The sequence below is a fragment of the Phalacrocorax aristotelis genome, chromosome 3 (genome assembly GCF_949628215.1).
Source record: "Phalacrocorax aristotelis chromosome 3, bGulAri2.1, whole genome shotgun sequence".
Classification (NCBI taxonomy): domain Eukaryota; kingdom Metazoa; phylum Chordata; class Aves; order Suliformes; family Phalacrocoracidae; genus Phalacrocorax; species Phalacrocorax aristotelis.
Genome location: NC_134278.1, coordinates 29874458 through 29890017, shown reverse-complemented (window position 1 = coordinate 29890017; position 15560 = coordinate 29874458). Strand labels below are relative to the sequence as shown.

The 15560-nt window shown below is 37.0% G+C and overlaps 1 protein-coding gene across 1 annotated transcript in view; it reads left to right on the top strand.

Annotated features, from left to right (window-relative positions):
• EYS (eyes shut homolog) overlaps positions 1-15560 on the top strand; it is a 944860-nt gene that overhangs the window by 757961 nt on the left and 171339 nt on the right. The window contains exon 38 of the mRNA XM_075087034.1: positions 4490-4643. Coding sequence (XP_074943135.1) covers positions 4490-4643 — 154 coding nt within the window. The remainder of the gene's footprint in view (positions 1-4489; positions 4644-15560) is intronic.

Genomic DNA, 15560 nt, shown 5'->3' with positions numbered 1-15560 from the left:
GTTTATAGCACTCCTTAAGGACACAAGCTCCTTTTTCATAAGTTGTGCTCATAAATTATTTTCCTGTGCTCTCAGAAGCTCTGATCCCCAGATCTACCCATATTCTACTTCTCCTCCTAAAGCTAAAGATGGGCCTTTCAAGCAATTCAGTCACAGTCTATTTGTCTGTTATTTCAGCTAGCATTCTCAAGCAGAGCATTTCATAGTACCCTTCCTCTATGTCAAAATATGTTTTTTGCCTAATAAAGCTTCACCCTATAGCTTAATGGGAATTTAAATGTCTTCTCTAGGTAGGCAGCCATTTGAGGCCAGTGGCTGCTTGCTTGCCATCATACTGATGTACAAAAATAGCCCTCCAGCTTGCCATTTCCTATGAAAGAATGATTGCTGAGATCTGATTTCTTTGACCTGCTCCCCTCACATAATCTCCACTAAGGTCAAGATAAGGTACCCCTAATACCCAAAAAGATTTTTTACTCAGATGGTTCCTGATCTCTGTTCCCAGAACCTGTCTATTTTGCTTAAGACTCTTAAGACTGTTCCTATGAAGGCAACTTCCCACCATATACACTAGGTAGCAAATGCTCTTTTACATTGCCAGGACAAAATTCTTCAGAGGGACACTCTGCCTTCTCATGTTCATTGTAGAAAGTCTTAAAGGACCTTCCTTTCAAAGGATCTCATACCACCTAGCAGATAATAAGAAGATTGATATTAGTCACCTGTAAGTGTGACTTACAAGCACTCCCTAGACAAGTTCAAGAGGTAGCACTCACTGAGGTAATGCTACTGTTGGGGGAGCTTGGAGAACCTTCTTCCAGGTTTTCACTAGTGGACAATGTGAGCAGACAGACAGAGTCACTGGAAGAAGAGAAATAAGGTATTAATCTGTAACTTCACTTCTTCAAGACATGTTGTCAGTATTTACATTCACAACCCTCCCCCACATCATTCTCTCTGAATTCAATGTAACTTACAGTTTTACTTGTTGGTAGAAACTGGAAATGCCTGGAACAGCCTGTTCAGGGAGAAGATAAGGGAACAAATGATGCAAGGTGTGCATGTATCAGTTATGCTAGGGTTAAAAAGCTGTGACTTTTTAAAAAGTGATAGCGCAATACATTTTGAAAGAGAATTATCAAACTTTTGTAGAAGGAAATCATGAAAGCCAAAGACATAAAATCCAGTCAAATGAAAGTAGCTTTGGATTTAATTAGGTATTTGGAATACAAAATATGTCTAAGCATAAAAGACTTTCAGTAGGTCATCGGGATTTGTAACAGACTGAAGAAACCCTGTGTTGACTAGAAAGCTGCTCCCAAGGAGAAAGTTTACATTGTGAACTGTTTCTGCTATGAACTATACAAAAGCAAATGGTCAGGCAGTTGCAAACATCTGTTGCTTCTCTCTGTCTGCTAAAATATATTATCTTTTTTCTTTCTGTTTTGTCCTGCAAATTAAAGTTGACAATTTTCTCTTTACAAATTAGTAGATTTTCCAGCAAGGAGCTGTCCCAAGTACACCCACATGCCTTATACCTGTCTGAATAAAAATGTTAAGGGATGTTCTAAGCAGTGGCCACCTCCAGCAGTTCCAGGCCTGGGAGTCCCTCCTGCACAGCTGCTGGAACCCAGCCCAGAGACACGCAGACATGTGCACACATGCAGACAGACAGAACATGAGATGTCTGGCTACACAGGCTGCCATGGGCAAGGCACTGCCTTCAACAGCACCTGCCTAGAGGACTCACATAAAACATGACTGTAGAAAGCCAAGTCTTCTCCTCCTCTCTGGCTGGTAGAGATGGAAGTTCACTAGTGAAGGCACACACATGACACTTGCTAGACTCACAAGCACGTGCACGTTCATGGATCCCCCAAGTACAAGCATGCCTCCCTGTGTCCATCCAATAGCCCTGCCCAGATCCCAGGCCTTCTTACCTACCCCACGGGTCTCCTACTCTCTGGTTCACAGACAGACACATGCACTCATACAGCCATCCCCCAGGCACTGCACACTTGGGGGTCCCCCAAATACCAGCATGGACCCTCTACCTATCTGATACCCATGCCTGGACCTGGGGCCTCCTACTCATAGGTATTACATCTCGAAGTTTGCTGACGAATATGCTCACCTACACTCAGAAGCTGGCACAAGGCACACAGGCTGGGACCTGTGGTCCCACTCCAGCCACTGGCACCGAGTCCATTGCTCACTTCACTCACACCAGTCTCTCCCAGCGACTGGCAGCTGAGATCCTCACCCATACCAGTAGCTGGTACTGAGACCCTCACTGGCTGCAGTTGCTGGCACCACAGGCGTGGGGGTGCCTGCACCCTTGGTCTGACTCCAGTTGCTCTCCCCTCAGGGTCCTCTCTCCTCCACTCAGGCCTCTCTCATCCATTAGTGGCACCTAGGCCTTGCAGCCCCCACCCCTCCCCCTACACACAAACACACTTATCCTGGTCTCTCCCAGTAGCTGTTTTTTGGGACACACCACATTACTAACCCAGTGGTTGGTGGCTGAGACCCCCCAGCTGCTCTAGTCCCTGGCACTGAGTCCCTGGAACTAGTTACATTAGCTGACACTACAGGCTGGAGTGTCTATACCCCCAATCTGACTCCAGTAGCCAGCACCAAACCCATTCACACTGGTCCCCCAAGTAGCTGGCACTTAGTCCTCACAGCACTCTAACATGTGGGATAGGAGTGAGATTACACAGAGAGATAGTTCAGAGAAGATTTAATAAGAAGACAGGACAGACTGTGGTGGTCAGGTGCAGGACTCAGACAAGCATGCTGACCAGCCCTGTTTTACATGCAACCCCGCCCTTTTACACCCCCTCAGATCTGTTCCTACTTTCTTCCTCCCCGGTTCCCTTTTTGTACACATTGCCTCTTTGGTTTGTGCAGTTCCACCAACACGACCCTGCCCCTGTGTCACTGATCCCGAGGTTTGCACGCTTCTCAGTTGCAAAGTCCGGGTTGACACACTTTGAAGTGATGCCTGAAGTTTCTCAATAGCCCATCCATTAGCGTGACTGACACGTTTGTTTTCTTGTCATTGTTTCTGTTACTTTTTGTCATGTCTGTGTTTTGCTTATTGCCTTCCCCTCTTCCTTATCATCCCATTTTGACAGGGTCCTCAATCAGATAATCTTACTAAAAATAGCATTCTGGCACTCGGTATGCCCGTATCAGTTAGTGTAATCAACCAGGTTTGGTTCTTGTTACTATCTCCATTTGTTGGTCAGGTTTGTGCCTCTTCATGTTTTGGTTTTCCCCTTTTCCTTATCATCATTTGACAAGGTTGTTGATCAGATAACCTTAGGGAAGCAAATGCTCTGTCCTAACACATACCCTCATAAAAAGTTTATTTGTACAGTGTATATGTTGTGTTTTTTTCCTTTTTTTTTTTTAATCATCTCAGCTACAGACAGTGGATAGGAGATGTGCTCCAGGCAACCTAGAGAATTAGATACAGATATGATTTTGGAACTCAGAGTTCGAGGTTTTCAAAATTCGGTGTTCTGGAAGTTAAGAACAACATAGTAATCTTATGCTCATACTGCTGAACAAATATATGCAGTAAATTCAATTTCATGACCTAGCTACTGAGTCTTTTTTACTTCAGTTAAATACAGTAAAATATAGTGCAAAAAACAGATTAACATTTCAACACTTTGTCTTAAAGGGGAATAAAAATCCTAAACAAGAACTGCCTTACCTTTGATAAGAAGTAAATACAGTTAAATTCAAAGGGCAAATTCATCAAAAAAACCATCAAAAATAATTTGAAATTGAGGTATCAGTTCTTTTTTTAGTAGACAAACCATGTGCCATCCATCATTTAAATAGAAACTTTTTGCTGTCATATTTACAATATTCTATTTAGTGGAAATGAACAGAAAGATTTTAAAAAAAAAAATCTTTTTATTCTTAATTTGAACAGTGCAAGTTACACAGTATGTCTGGTGTTTTGTAGATAATTATTCTTCTCATCATTTTAAATGTATCATTAAGTGGGAAAGGTGAATTGTTCATAAACTTTACAGAGAAAAAGGGGGTGTTCTCTTACAATTTTTGTTTTCTGTAATATGGTTGAAAGGCTGAACTAAATAGTAGATCATGATATTATTGAATTTTTGTGATTTGTTTTTTTAGCGCCACCTTTGTCGCCTTAATGATATTGCTGGAAAAGTTCACCTTCAATAAATGTAAAGATCTCCATAGGGTTTATGCAACTACAGTGGTATAAAAATAAATTTTGTCTTTTGGTTATTTTCTTTTACTTTGGCCTGTTACCAGCTATTGATACAGCATTTAATTTTATTCTCACAGTTACTCAAGCAGAGTCCTGTATATGGATAGAAGACTCCTCAATGTCACATAGACATTATGCCTGGCAATGGCATTCCAGTAGCGTGGAATATTTTTAGAAGGTCCTACACTTTCAGAAGTGTGACTGTCTCCATTTTTGTTTTCAAAGCTAGTGAAAGGAATTTTGGAGAACAGTTTCTTCACTTGTATCTTGTGGAGGGAAGACCAACAGTTCGATTCAGCTGTGGAAACTCTCAGAACATTCTGACTGCATCCGTCAATCAATCCATTAACAAGGGTGTACCCATCCCTATCACAATAAGGTAAGAATTTACCACTGTGTTACACTAAAGAGTTTTAGTCATATATATTGAGCAACAAAGTGAGACTTAACTTTTTTTTTTACAATAAAAAGACATGTCATATTGGAAAGCAAAATTGTATGCATATTTGGAAACTTTTTTCATAAGATAGTGTCCTTGATTGAAAATACATTTTAGTTCACACAGATTGGTTCAGTCCTTTGGAGAACCTATGAATCATTCAAACTCCACACACTTTTACAGATACAGATGAAGTCAATTTGAGAACTGAAACGATGTAAACATAATGTTGGAGGTTACAAATGGGTAGCTCATAATCTATGCTTATTAATTTACACATTGAATAATTTACATTTGCCATCAGAATTCTAGTGCTAAATATAGGACTAATTTATTGTTTAATTTTAAGATTAAAAATTAAAAATTAGCATGCTAACAACATCTCGCAATGCAGTAAGCTGTGATATCCACATATGCAACTGTACTGTCAGCAGTATACAATGGAGGCTGACCAATACTGTCATTTTTCATCTAGTACAAAAAATAGTTCACAGAATGTCTAACTTATGATTTTGGAAAAGGTATTGGTATCATGCCCTCGTAATGGATTAACTCTTTATCACTCATGGGCTTTCATATGGGCAAGTTAGGACGGCAAGGTAAGAATGAAATAATATAGATATTGTGTAACATTTATATAAGTAACATTAAATTAATGGTAAAGTATTTAAGGTTTGCTTTAAAAATATTTTAGAAATAATTCTGATGACCATATAAAATTTCAGGTTACCCTGATCAAGGTATTATTTTATTTATTTCATAGTTAAAGTATCAGAGATAACTATAAGCATTTGTGATGTGAAGGAACTTAATGCACAAGTTATTAAATTAAAGGTAGCTTTAGCTGGGACCATTTTTGCTGTTAGAGGATGGTATATGAAGGAGACTGCAAAAGTTACCCTGAAACATGGACATCAGCGTTCCCAAGATTACCTTCTTACTACCAAAAAAGGAAAATAAAAACATCATCTCAAGGTTTTTGTATTTGCCTTCTGAACTGTTTGTGTATGATGTATATATTGCAAAATTCTAAAATGCTGCTCATGCCAAGAGGTTTGATGATCTCAGTACATAGAGTAGATTGGTATGGGAGAAGAAACTGTTTAGGCTTTTTTTGGTTAGATTTTATGCTCACCCCATAAGATTTACCATATTCTTTTAGAAATAAACATCTCAGAATAGAAATATAAAACCTCAATATATGGAAAGGAGTATCTACCAATAAAGGATCTACCATTTAAGAAACTGTTTCATTTCCATGTTATATTTCTTCTCAGCCACAGGTCTGTATATTACTCTCATGCTCCATTTAAAACAGGTTTTTTTTCTTTTTATTCTATATTAGTATTGATGCCTACTATTAATGAAGCAAAGTCACATAGCATACATTCAAATGTAAATACTGTTAGCTTACAGTGTATTAATCTATTTTAGGTTTTTTGTACAAATTGTAAATGTATATAAAATTTACAAAGAAAATTCTATCCCTGCCTGTCCCTAGGAGCCAGCAGATAAAGAATTTTTTTTCTCTTAGAAGACACTTGACAGAAGCATACAGCTCAATACTAACAAACAATTCTAAGTTTGTTTTTAATCAGAGACTACTCTTGTGTGAGACATTGGTCAGCGAATTCTCTGCATTGTATTAGCTGTGGTAGCATTGTCTCTGCCTCATAAGATTAAGACATTAAAATGTTGTACAGATTTCAAAGCCTAATAATATCTTAGCAACAAATGCAGCTAAATGGCATTGAAAAGATTGATTCTAGTTATAGAGTTCAAGTTCACACTGAAAAATATATTCATTTCCCTCTTTTTTACCTTAAAATTAACACCGGTATATTTATGGCTTCATTCTCCATGTTGTTACACTAAAAAGTAATGTCAGTTCGATTTACACATTACCTTTGTTTACTGGAATTTATACTGCTATCTTTAAAACAGTGGCATACTAAATAACTTGCAAGGTGTGATTGTAGACTGTGACTGGCAGGGATTTACATGCACCTGAGTTTATGGGCTTGGCCTTCAAAATGACTAGTGATTATTCTTGTGGGTCCTTCTGAAATGTAGAGAGAGCAGTAAATCCTTCACCAAGCAGCAATAAAAATGTAATCCTTCAGCAATCATCCTTAACCTCTGCCAAAAAAAAAAAGCAAACTTGACAAGGCATTTGTGGCCCCCCAGGATCTTGTATCATAGGCTATAAAATATGAATCCATGGCACAACTGCTGATTTATGTTCTCTTAGTGACTGTTGAAGATAGATAACTCTATCTGTATGGTTTTACCTGCAAAATTAATGAGGTTTTTCCCCTGTAATGCAGGAAAAGAGACAGACTGGAATAAATAACTTAAACGTTTTCTTTCTAATTCCACCATATACAGGAAGCTAAGATATCCTCATAGTTTACAGCTCTTACTTTCTCTTAACTATATGATTAGTTTCCTTACACGTGGCCATTTCTTTCAAACCTGATAAAGATCTAATGAGTTTTAAAAGTTCAGTTATTTTCTTTACAGTCTCTGTGAAACAACAGCTTTATAGAAAAAAAAAAACCAAACCTCTGTTTACTTTTTTTGCCTTGCCTGAGGAAACTAGAGACTTTTTCAATCCAGTTTTATTAACTGCTTCCATTTCTCATTATTTTATAATTATTTGTTCAATGGTTTTGAAAACGTGCATTTGTTTGAGTTTAATTTTTTGTTATTTCATAATTGAGATGGTATAGATCTTTCAGTTAAAGCTATGAGCACATACTTGAGATGTAGTTTGGATTGCTTTTTTGGATTTATTCTTTAAAATTATTCAAAGACCATTAGTTCGAACACATTTCATTCCATGTGCGGGTTCTGAAATCCATTTACCCGATGTAAACTTTGCTGTATGTTATTTGTGGTTAAAGTGATGTGACTGTCACTGGGGCCAGATGGTATTTCTTCAATTCAGTGGTCGAAGGAAAGTAACTATAACAAGCAAGAGTTTGAGATAATCAAGTCACCAAGATTATTTTTTCTTTTTTAGATAGTGGGATGGATTTTAGCTTACATTTCCTTAAAAAGTTTAGATTGTCTGTTATAGACAGTGGTGGGGGACACCAGAATCTTTTCTGTTTGAAAGATTCTAGGCAAGCATTAAAATCTTGCCCGTATAGGTAGTGTCACTCCCTTCCATCTTATTTACCTGTAGAATTGTCAGAATTTTGTTCTGGAATTTAATGAACATAGTGCCAATCCCCACAGGGCTTTATTGTTGTATTATATACATTAATATTTCATGTATCTTCCAAGTGAACATATTGAATCTAATTGTTTCCAGTTTTCTGTCACACTTTAATTAGTAGTATGGATGTAAGCATTTACTCATGGCTGAGAAGGGCACCTTTAGCTGTCCATAAAATCATTTCTTTGTTAAATAAATTATTTAGTTATTGTTGTTTGGCCAGTTCTAGCCTAGACCATGCAGTTTTTCAGAAGCTACTGAAATTTATTATTTTGTCTTCATGCTTCAAAAGCAGATGGCATGTTCCGAACTGTGAAAGTCCTAAACATGTTTTTATAACTCCACATGGAAACTTTGGCAAGACATAATGTACTGAGTACAAACTGCATGATTACATTATCCATGTTTTTACCTACAATTCCACTTCCTACTTTTCCACAGAAGTAGCAGTTGTTTGAACTGAACTTGCAAAGTTTTTTTATTGCATGTGCATTCTGCAAACCTTTTTTTTTAAAAAGCATATGTAAATCACCATCCATATAATCTGTTGACTCATTCTGAGTCCGGGGGTTTACCTATTTCATTTCACCATTCCAGAGATATATATGTTTTCATATTACTGCATACATTTAAATCATCATTTATTAGTATTTGCAGGTGCTGGGTGCTGTGCGTAGTGTGCATGTCACATCCCTCCAGGGAAGGAGGGAGAGGTGACTCAGATTCACCAATCCTCTCAGTGTGAATTAAGGTGAAACAACACTCAAGGTCCATACACAATCATTACTTTTACTATGTATAATTGTAATTGCATCGACGGGCCCAACAATATTGCAAAAGTTACTTCTTAGCTTAAGTCTTGTATTACCTAATTAATTCAAGTCTTGTGTTCCTTATTGGTCCCAAGCCTTGTGTTTCTTATTAAGAAAGGGTGAAAGAACAAAAGAAAGAGGCAAGGGGGGCAGAGAGAGATCACCTGTCTGCCCCCCAGGATTTTTGCATCTTGCAAGTGTTTGAGACATTCCTCAGAAAGGCTCAAGGGATCTCCACCCCGTCCCCTTATCGAGCTTCGTCTCATGCAGGTTGTAAATTAGCACACGTGCTCAATAAAGGAGTGGGGGCCAAGTTTTCTTAGTCCTGAATTGAGTCAGTGGACACGATCTCCCCCTGATGCCTTTACCTTTCCCCTAGTTCCTGCAGTTTTTGACTGACTTCACACTTTATCAGCCGGCTGAGGCGGAAGGTTCCCTTTTATCAGTCTCTCAGTCCTTCTCCAAGGTTATAGTCATAAAACAAATGCCTCCTTATCTCACACCTCCCTCCTCCGACTGTTAAATTCTGTTTTGCAAAGCTCACATGTTTCATACAGTTCTTTGTTCCAGGGGGTTGCAAGTCAGCCTTGGTGTTAAATTGCTTGTTCTTCCATATATTGGTCTTCTACAGTGCAAGTATTACCAAAAATTACATTAAATCAATAAAACAAAAAAGTACTAATTTTCTGACATTTTGCTATTGTTTCCAACATTACCAGTTACCTAGGAATACAGGAATTTTTTATTTGATGAATTGGAAACATCTGAGCAGCTCTATGTAAAAGTTAGTGGCTTTGTATCTGAACAGGTATATAGTGCAGCCTATATTCATGATGTGTGGAAGACATTTTGCTGCCTTCAAATACTCTTAAGCTTCATACTTGAAATACTGAGTTCCAACATAATCGATTATGTGATGAATGAGAAATAGAAAGATGTTTTGGTAAGTAAATTGAGCCAACTTGATGCAATATCGCCATCATCTTATTACACCTTCCCTTTTCAAAATTCGTTGAAGTGAAAACAGTCTGTGAGAGATTTAAGAATTGTTATTCTATCATATGAGTTTATAAATTGATAAAGAAAACATTTAGATGTGATTTTGAAATAGAATATCTTACATACTGTATATTTTAATATTAAATTTGAAGTCAGCACATGAATCATACCCATGTGAATGTTGTGTTGCATAAAACTGGAAATGCTGTAGGTCATTAAGTAGGTTTAGTGAATTTTTATTTTAATATGAAATTACTTTTAGGACTGTATATACAACTACACATATTTATTGCATTTTCTATAGAAATTGCGAATCATGCTAACTCAGCATAAGTGTCAGTGGGACAAAACCTAAAAATGGCTTTCAAAGAGATGATTTTCCACTGAAATTATCTGCAGTTGGTGACCATTTATCAGGCCTTGTAAAAACAGTAGTGGACTCAGTTCAGTTTGTGATGTGTATGTATTTCATAAAATCATCATCGCATTTGCCACTGTGAGGTAGGGGGGTTTGTACAATGTATGCTTATATAATATTTACTCTCTTTGAAAACCTTATTCCCAGTTCCATAAATCAGCTGTTACAGTTTTACATAGGTAAATCACTGCATCTGTTACTCAGTTTCAAAAATAGTACCATAACACATGCATTACGTCAAACTAATGCATATAAGTTCTTGTATATGCAATTAAAATTGATCATTTGATAGAACATTAGAATCAACCAGTTAAATTATTCTGTGTGGCCTGCTAGCTGAAATAATCAAATAAGATAATGGATTCTTATAAAGACTATAGAAAAGATTACTTTTTGTTTTCATTTAAATTTCAGATTTTGTGTTTGAACAGAACATTCAGTGTGTTTAGAAACATATGTTACTTTCTGAAACAATTTTTTTGCTTTCATTCAGCACCAGTAATCTGTATTTCATCAGTGATCTGTGAAAGCCAACAAAGCAACTGCTATGGCTATTCCAGTTCATTAGCTACTGACTTGAAGAGCAGATGTTTGAATTCCTGTATGCTTCATACTCTGGCTTAGACTAGGACTTCTTGAATTAACTGACCTTACAGGAATATCTCAAGGACACAGAAACACAAAATCACATGATTTTTTAAGTTGGAAGGAACCTCTTGAGATCATCCTGTCCAACACACCTGCTTAAGCAGGGTCACATAGAGCACGTAGGGCCATGTCCAGTCAGTTTTTAAATATCTGAAGGAGGCTCCAGTGGCCTTTTGCTGAACTCTGTAAGTCTGAACAGTCCTGTACTGGGGAGTCCGGAACTGGATACATCACTCCAGATGTGGTCTCACCAGTGCAGAAGAGAGGGCAAAATGTACCTCCTTTCACCTGAAGGACAGTCTTGAGAGTAGAGACTGAGATAAAGAAGGACTGAGTATCTCAGCCTTTTCCAGGTCCTTTGTCAGCAGATTGCCTTCCCCCTTCAGCAGTGAGCCCACATTTTCCTAAGTCTTCCTTTTGCTGCTTGATGTTCTTCTAGAATCCTTTCTTGTTGTCCTGCATGTCACTTGCCATAGTCAAGTACAGGTCAGCCTTGGCTTTTCTAACTCTTTCCCTACAAGATCAGACAGGAACTCTATACTCCTCCTGGACCACCTGCCCACGTTTCCATGCCTTATGCACTTCCTTTTTTTATGTCTGAGTTCAATTAGAAGCTCCTTGTTTGGCTGTGCAGGCCTCCTAGCTGCATTTGCTTGATTTCCGACTTGTTTGGGTGGTCCCTTCTTGAGCTTGTAGGAGGTAATATCTGAATATCAACCAGGTCTCTTGGACCACTCTTCTCTCCATGGCCATATCTCATGGGTTTCTTCCAAGCAGATCCCTGAAGAGACCAAAGTCTGTTCTCCAACATCCACGGTTGTGCTTCTGCTTTTTGCTTTATTCCCTCCTCTTAGGATCTTGGCATCTACCATCTCATGGTCACTGCAGCCAAGGCTGCTTCTGACTTTTATGCCTCCAACTGGTTCTTCCTTGGTTGTAAGTATCAGGTCCAACAGAGCACCTGCACTTATTGCCTCCTTGATCACCTGTGCCATGAGATTGTCAACGCACACTAGAAATCTTCCAGATGGCTTGAGCCCTGGTCTGTTGTCCTTCCAGCAGATACTTGGGTGGTTAATAATTCTGATTCTAGTCTGAAAATTCTGCCAAAAGCTTTTGCATCTCTGTCTTAATTGGGTCATGACCAGATTGATTTCTTCATTCTATTATGAAATAACTGTAGATCCCACTGGATGTGGTGCTTTTTGTCTCCTCAACATGGGCAAAGCCTATACACACACTAAATAGTATTTCTGTGATAAATGCTTGCAGACTGCTCTCTTATTAGTTCCAAACAGTACATACTGACAAGAATTCTCTTCTTTCACCTTCGGTTTTTTTATGCACTTATCCTCAACATAGGTAATTCACTGAGCTTTTTATGGCAGCTGTGTGAAGGGGTGGGGTAAAAGTAACATGTGCTTTGACCATGATGTTTTTTTTCTTTTCCTTTGAACAATGTGATTTTTAAGAATGCAATTGTGATTTTATTTTGCATTTTATAATATCTAGCTGGGTAGATTTATTCTCATATGAAACTGAATTTCCATCATTAACTGATTTGGGATGGTTTATTCCAAAGTGGCTCACCACAGACCAGCTCATAGCATATGGAGTCACAATATTTTCATCTCCCCATTCATAGTATGTCATTCTACTTTTATCTCAGATAAAAAAGCTATATCACTGTACAAGTGATATCTGCTGTGTTTTCTTATCTGCAATTTAGGGAACTGCAGTAAATGTCATTTGAACACCTGCAAGGATGTGTAGTCCAGAAGCTAAAACAACTGATGGAAAACAGTGCATTAGAGAAGGTTTAACCACTTCTGTTGCTAGGTATGAGTTTTCTTCATTCTCTTTCAAATACCTTCATATCAATATAAATTTTTAAAAGTGAACTGTAGCAACAGTTCAGTAATACTGAGTAGCATTGTAGAGCATTGTCAGCTGCCTTTCCTGAAGTGGCAGGCATCCACGCTTCTTCTCACAGTTGTGAGGATCAGCACCCTCCATCATACTGAACTGGACTCTGAGTCACAGATAGAATACTATGACCTACCTGAAGCCACAGAGGTAACATAAAAAAAGCAAAGTATATTTACTGTATTTCAAAAGCAAAGATATTGAAAAAATATGAGGCTGCTGATTGCTTATGTTATTCAAGAAAAAATCTAAGTTGTATTCACTCCATCTAACTTTACCTGCTTTCAAGTTAGGTATCTAGTCTAAATGAGTTTCTCTGTATAACTATGTGGATTTATGGCAAAAATAAAAATTCTTAGAGTACTCAGACTATTATTGCCTACCAGACCTTTTTGCCGTTCAGCTAAATGTTAGCAGCTTGTCTTTGGCTTACCTACCTCCATTGAAGTATAGAGGTCACTGTTTCAATGGTGAACATTCTGAACAAATAGAAGAATGGGCTTACAAAACAAAATATCTTTCTTTCTCACAGTCTTTTCCTCCATTGATGACCGTTTCTTTCTGCTTGCAATTACTGCAGCTTCAAATCTAAGTGACAATTCAAGGTTCTGACGTTGTGAGACTTAATGATAAAAGGAATACATTTTATAAATACCTTTAGTACCACAAAATATAATAGTGCAAACACTAACAAAGTTACTTAAATTTTAAACAAATTTCTCTTTCTGAAGCCCTGTTAGTATGGCGCAGCTTCCAATCTCCTGTTGAACACAGAATTTGAAAAATTAGATTCTGTTGGTAATTTTAGGTAATCAAATTTTATGTCAGATCTGGCATTCTGTTAAATTAAATTCTGTCTGGGGGCAAATGCTGACTTTTAACTCAAAAAAAAAGCACTCTGAACTTGAGCTTGAAATTGACATAGTAAATTCTTGTCTGCCCTTCAGTGTCCTGAAAAAAGAGGCCATAATTTAACCTCGATTCCTCAAGGTATCATCCACTAGAATTTAAATTTGTTGATTGATAGAATCAGAGATGCTACAGATGACTGTATTCCCTATCAGAAACAAGGATAGCTCTTATTTTTACCAATATTATTATCTGTTTTAGGAATCATAGAATAATGGAATCACAGAATCTACGATTCTATATTATTATCTGTTTTAAGAATGTAACATACTTCATTTGTATTACTAATGCTGCTAGACGGTATTTATACGTCTAAGCATTTTCAACTTAGCATAATAAAACAAAATCAGGTAATACAAAAAAGTCATGGTAATTTTGGCAGTAGTTTATTTTGGATTCCATTTACCTGTGTAGGATGAACTAGGTCATCCTAAAAGAAGAGAAGACTGGTAAATCCTGTCTCATTTATAGACTTTCAGTGTAACAACATATCATTTGAAAGTCAGCACAAGAAATAAATTCTACCAATCTGTGGTTTTGTTTGCAAAAATATAGTATCCTTGGAATAGATTTATTTATAGTGTACTTATATACATATTATATCAAAGGAAGACTGTTGTGAGCTCCTTTCTTCAAGCCTGTGACAACTGATGACCTTTGACTTCAGTAAAGTTGTTCCACTTCGTAGACAACATTTATATTGAAAATATAGATATATATTTTTCTCAGTTTGCAATGTTATTTTCCTTGCCTGCAGGCATAAGTCTCATAAATATGTAAAATAATTAATCATTCACCACAAAGACTTGAAGATTTAAATTTTCGCTAAATGTACAAGAAATACAAAGAAATGTTTTATGATGGTGAGGGAAAAAAGTAATACTTCGGAAGCCACTTCTGTCTTGTCAGTGGCCATTTTGACATGAGTCAAGCTTTGTATTTCCTATACTGACTGTCCCAGTGAGAGTGCCTGTATAGCCTCATGTTAGAATGGAATTTTTTTTAATCTTTCCAGTGATTAAGGTGCATTCCCAGCCAATATTTTCATTGCATTTCTGCCATTCTCTATCTCTAAACTAGAGGACCATACTTGAAAATAATAGTGAAGGTTGATATTCTCATTTTTGACCACTATTGTTATTATGTCCTTTTTTCCTAAGATAAGTCAAACATTGCAGTAATACCCCTCGTACCCTGAATTTCATTGCTGTCAGTTATTTATTGTAAAGAAATACCAAGTGGTTTGAGACAGCATTTTCTTTATTATTTTTCCTGCTAGAATTGAAATGGTAAAAGGAATAGGACTAATGAGGGATTCTTACAAACTATGTCATATCAATATTCATGTGTTTAAACAAGATCAGATGTTTAATGCCCATGGTAATCTCTAATATATGTTCAGCATTTCATTGTTATGCATATTACAAATATGTTGGTAATTAGATAAGTGAATAGATTGTTAGCTTTTCATACTAAAACCTTCACAAAGCATAACTAAAGTATTGTATAATTCAAAGCATTCTAACATGTTCCTGTTTAGCAAGCCCTGTTATAAAATGTGACATAAATAATAGCTAGTGTAATTTTCAGAATCAAGAAAAATCAGAAAATCTCATTTTCCAAAGACAGCTCTAGGATTAATAATCACATTAAAGACACAGTTTCAATACACTGTTGATAATTGCAATAGTTATTTATTACTTTCTTAGTGGCTGATGTTGCTAATAGCAGTTTTTAGTTTATGGGATTTTACTGAAGCTCTATGTCACAATTCACTTGGTCTTCTAAAGACAACGAGCTGCGGATTCACTAGAATTAAGGTATACATTATAAAATATCATGAATGCACATTTCATCACCTTTTATTTTTAGTCTGGGCTCTGTGTTATGATTTTAAAATTCCAAGTTTCAGAGAATCTCTC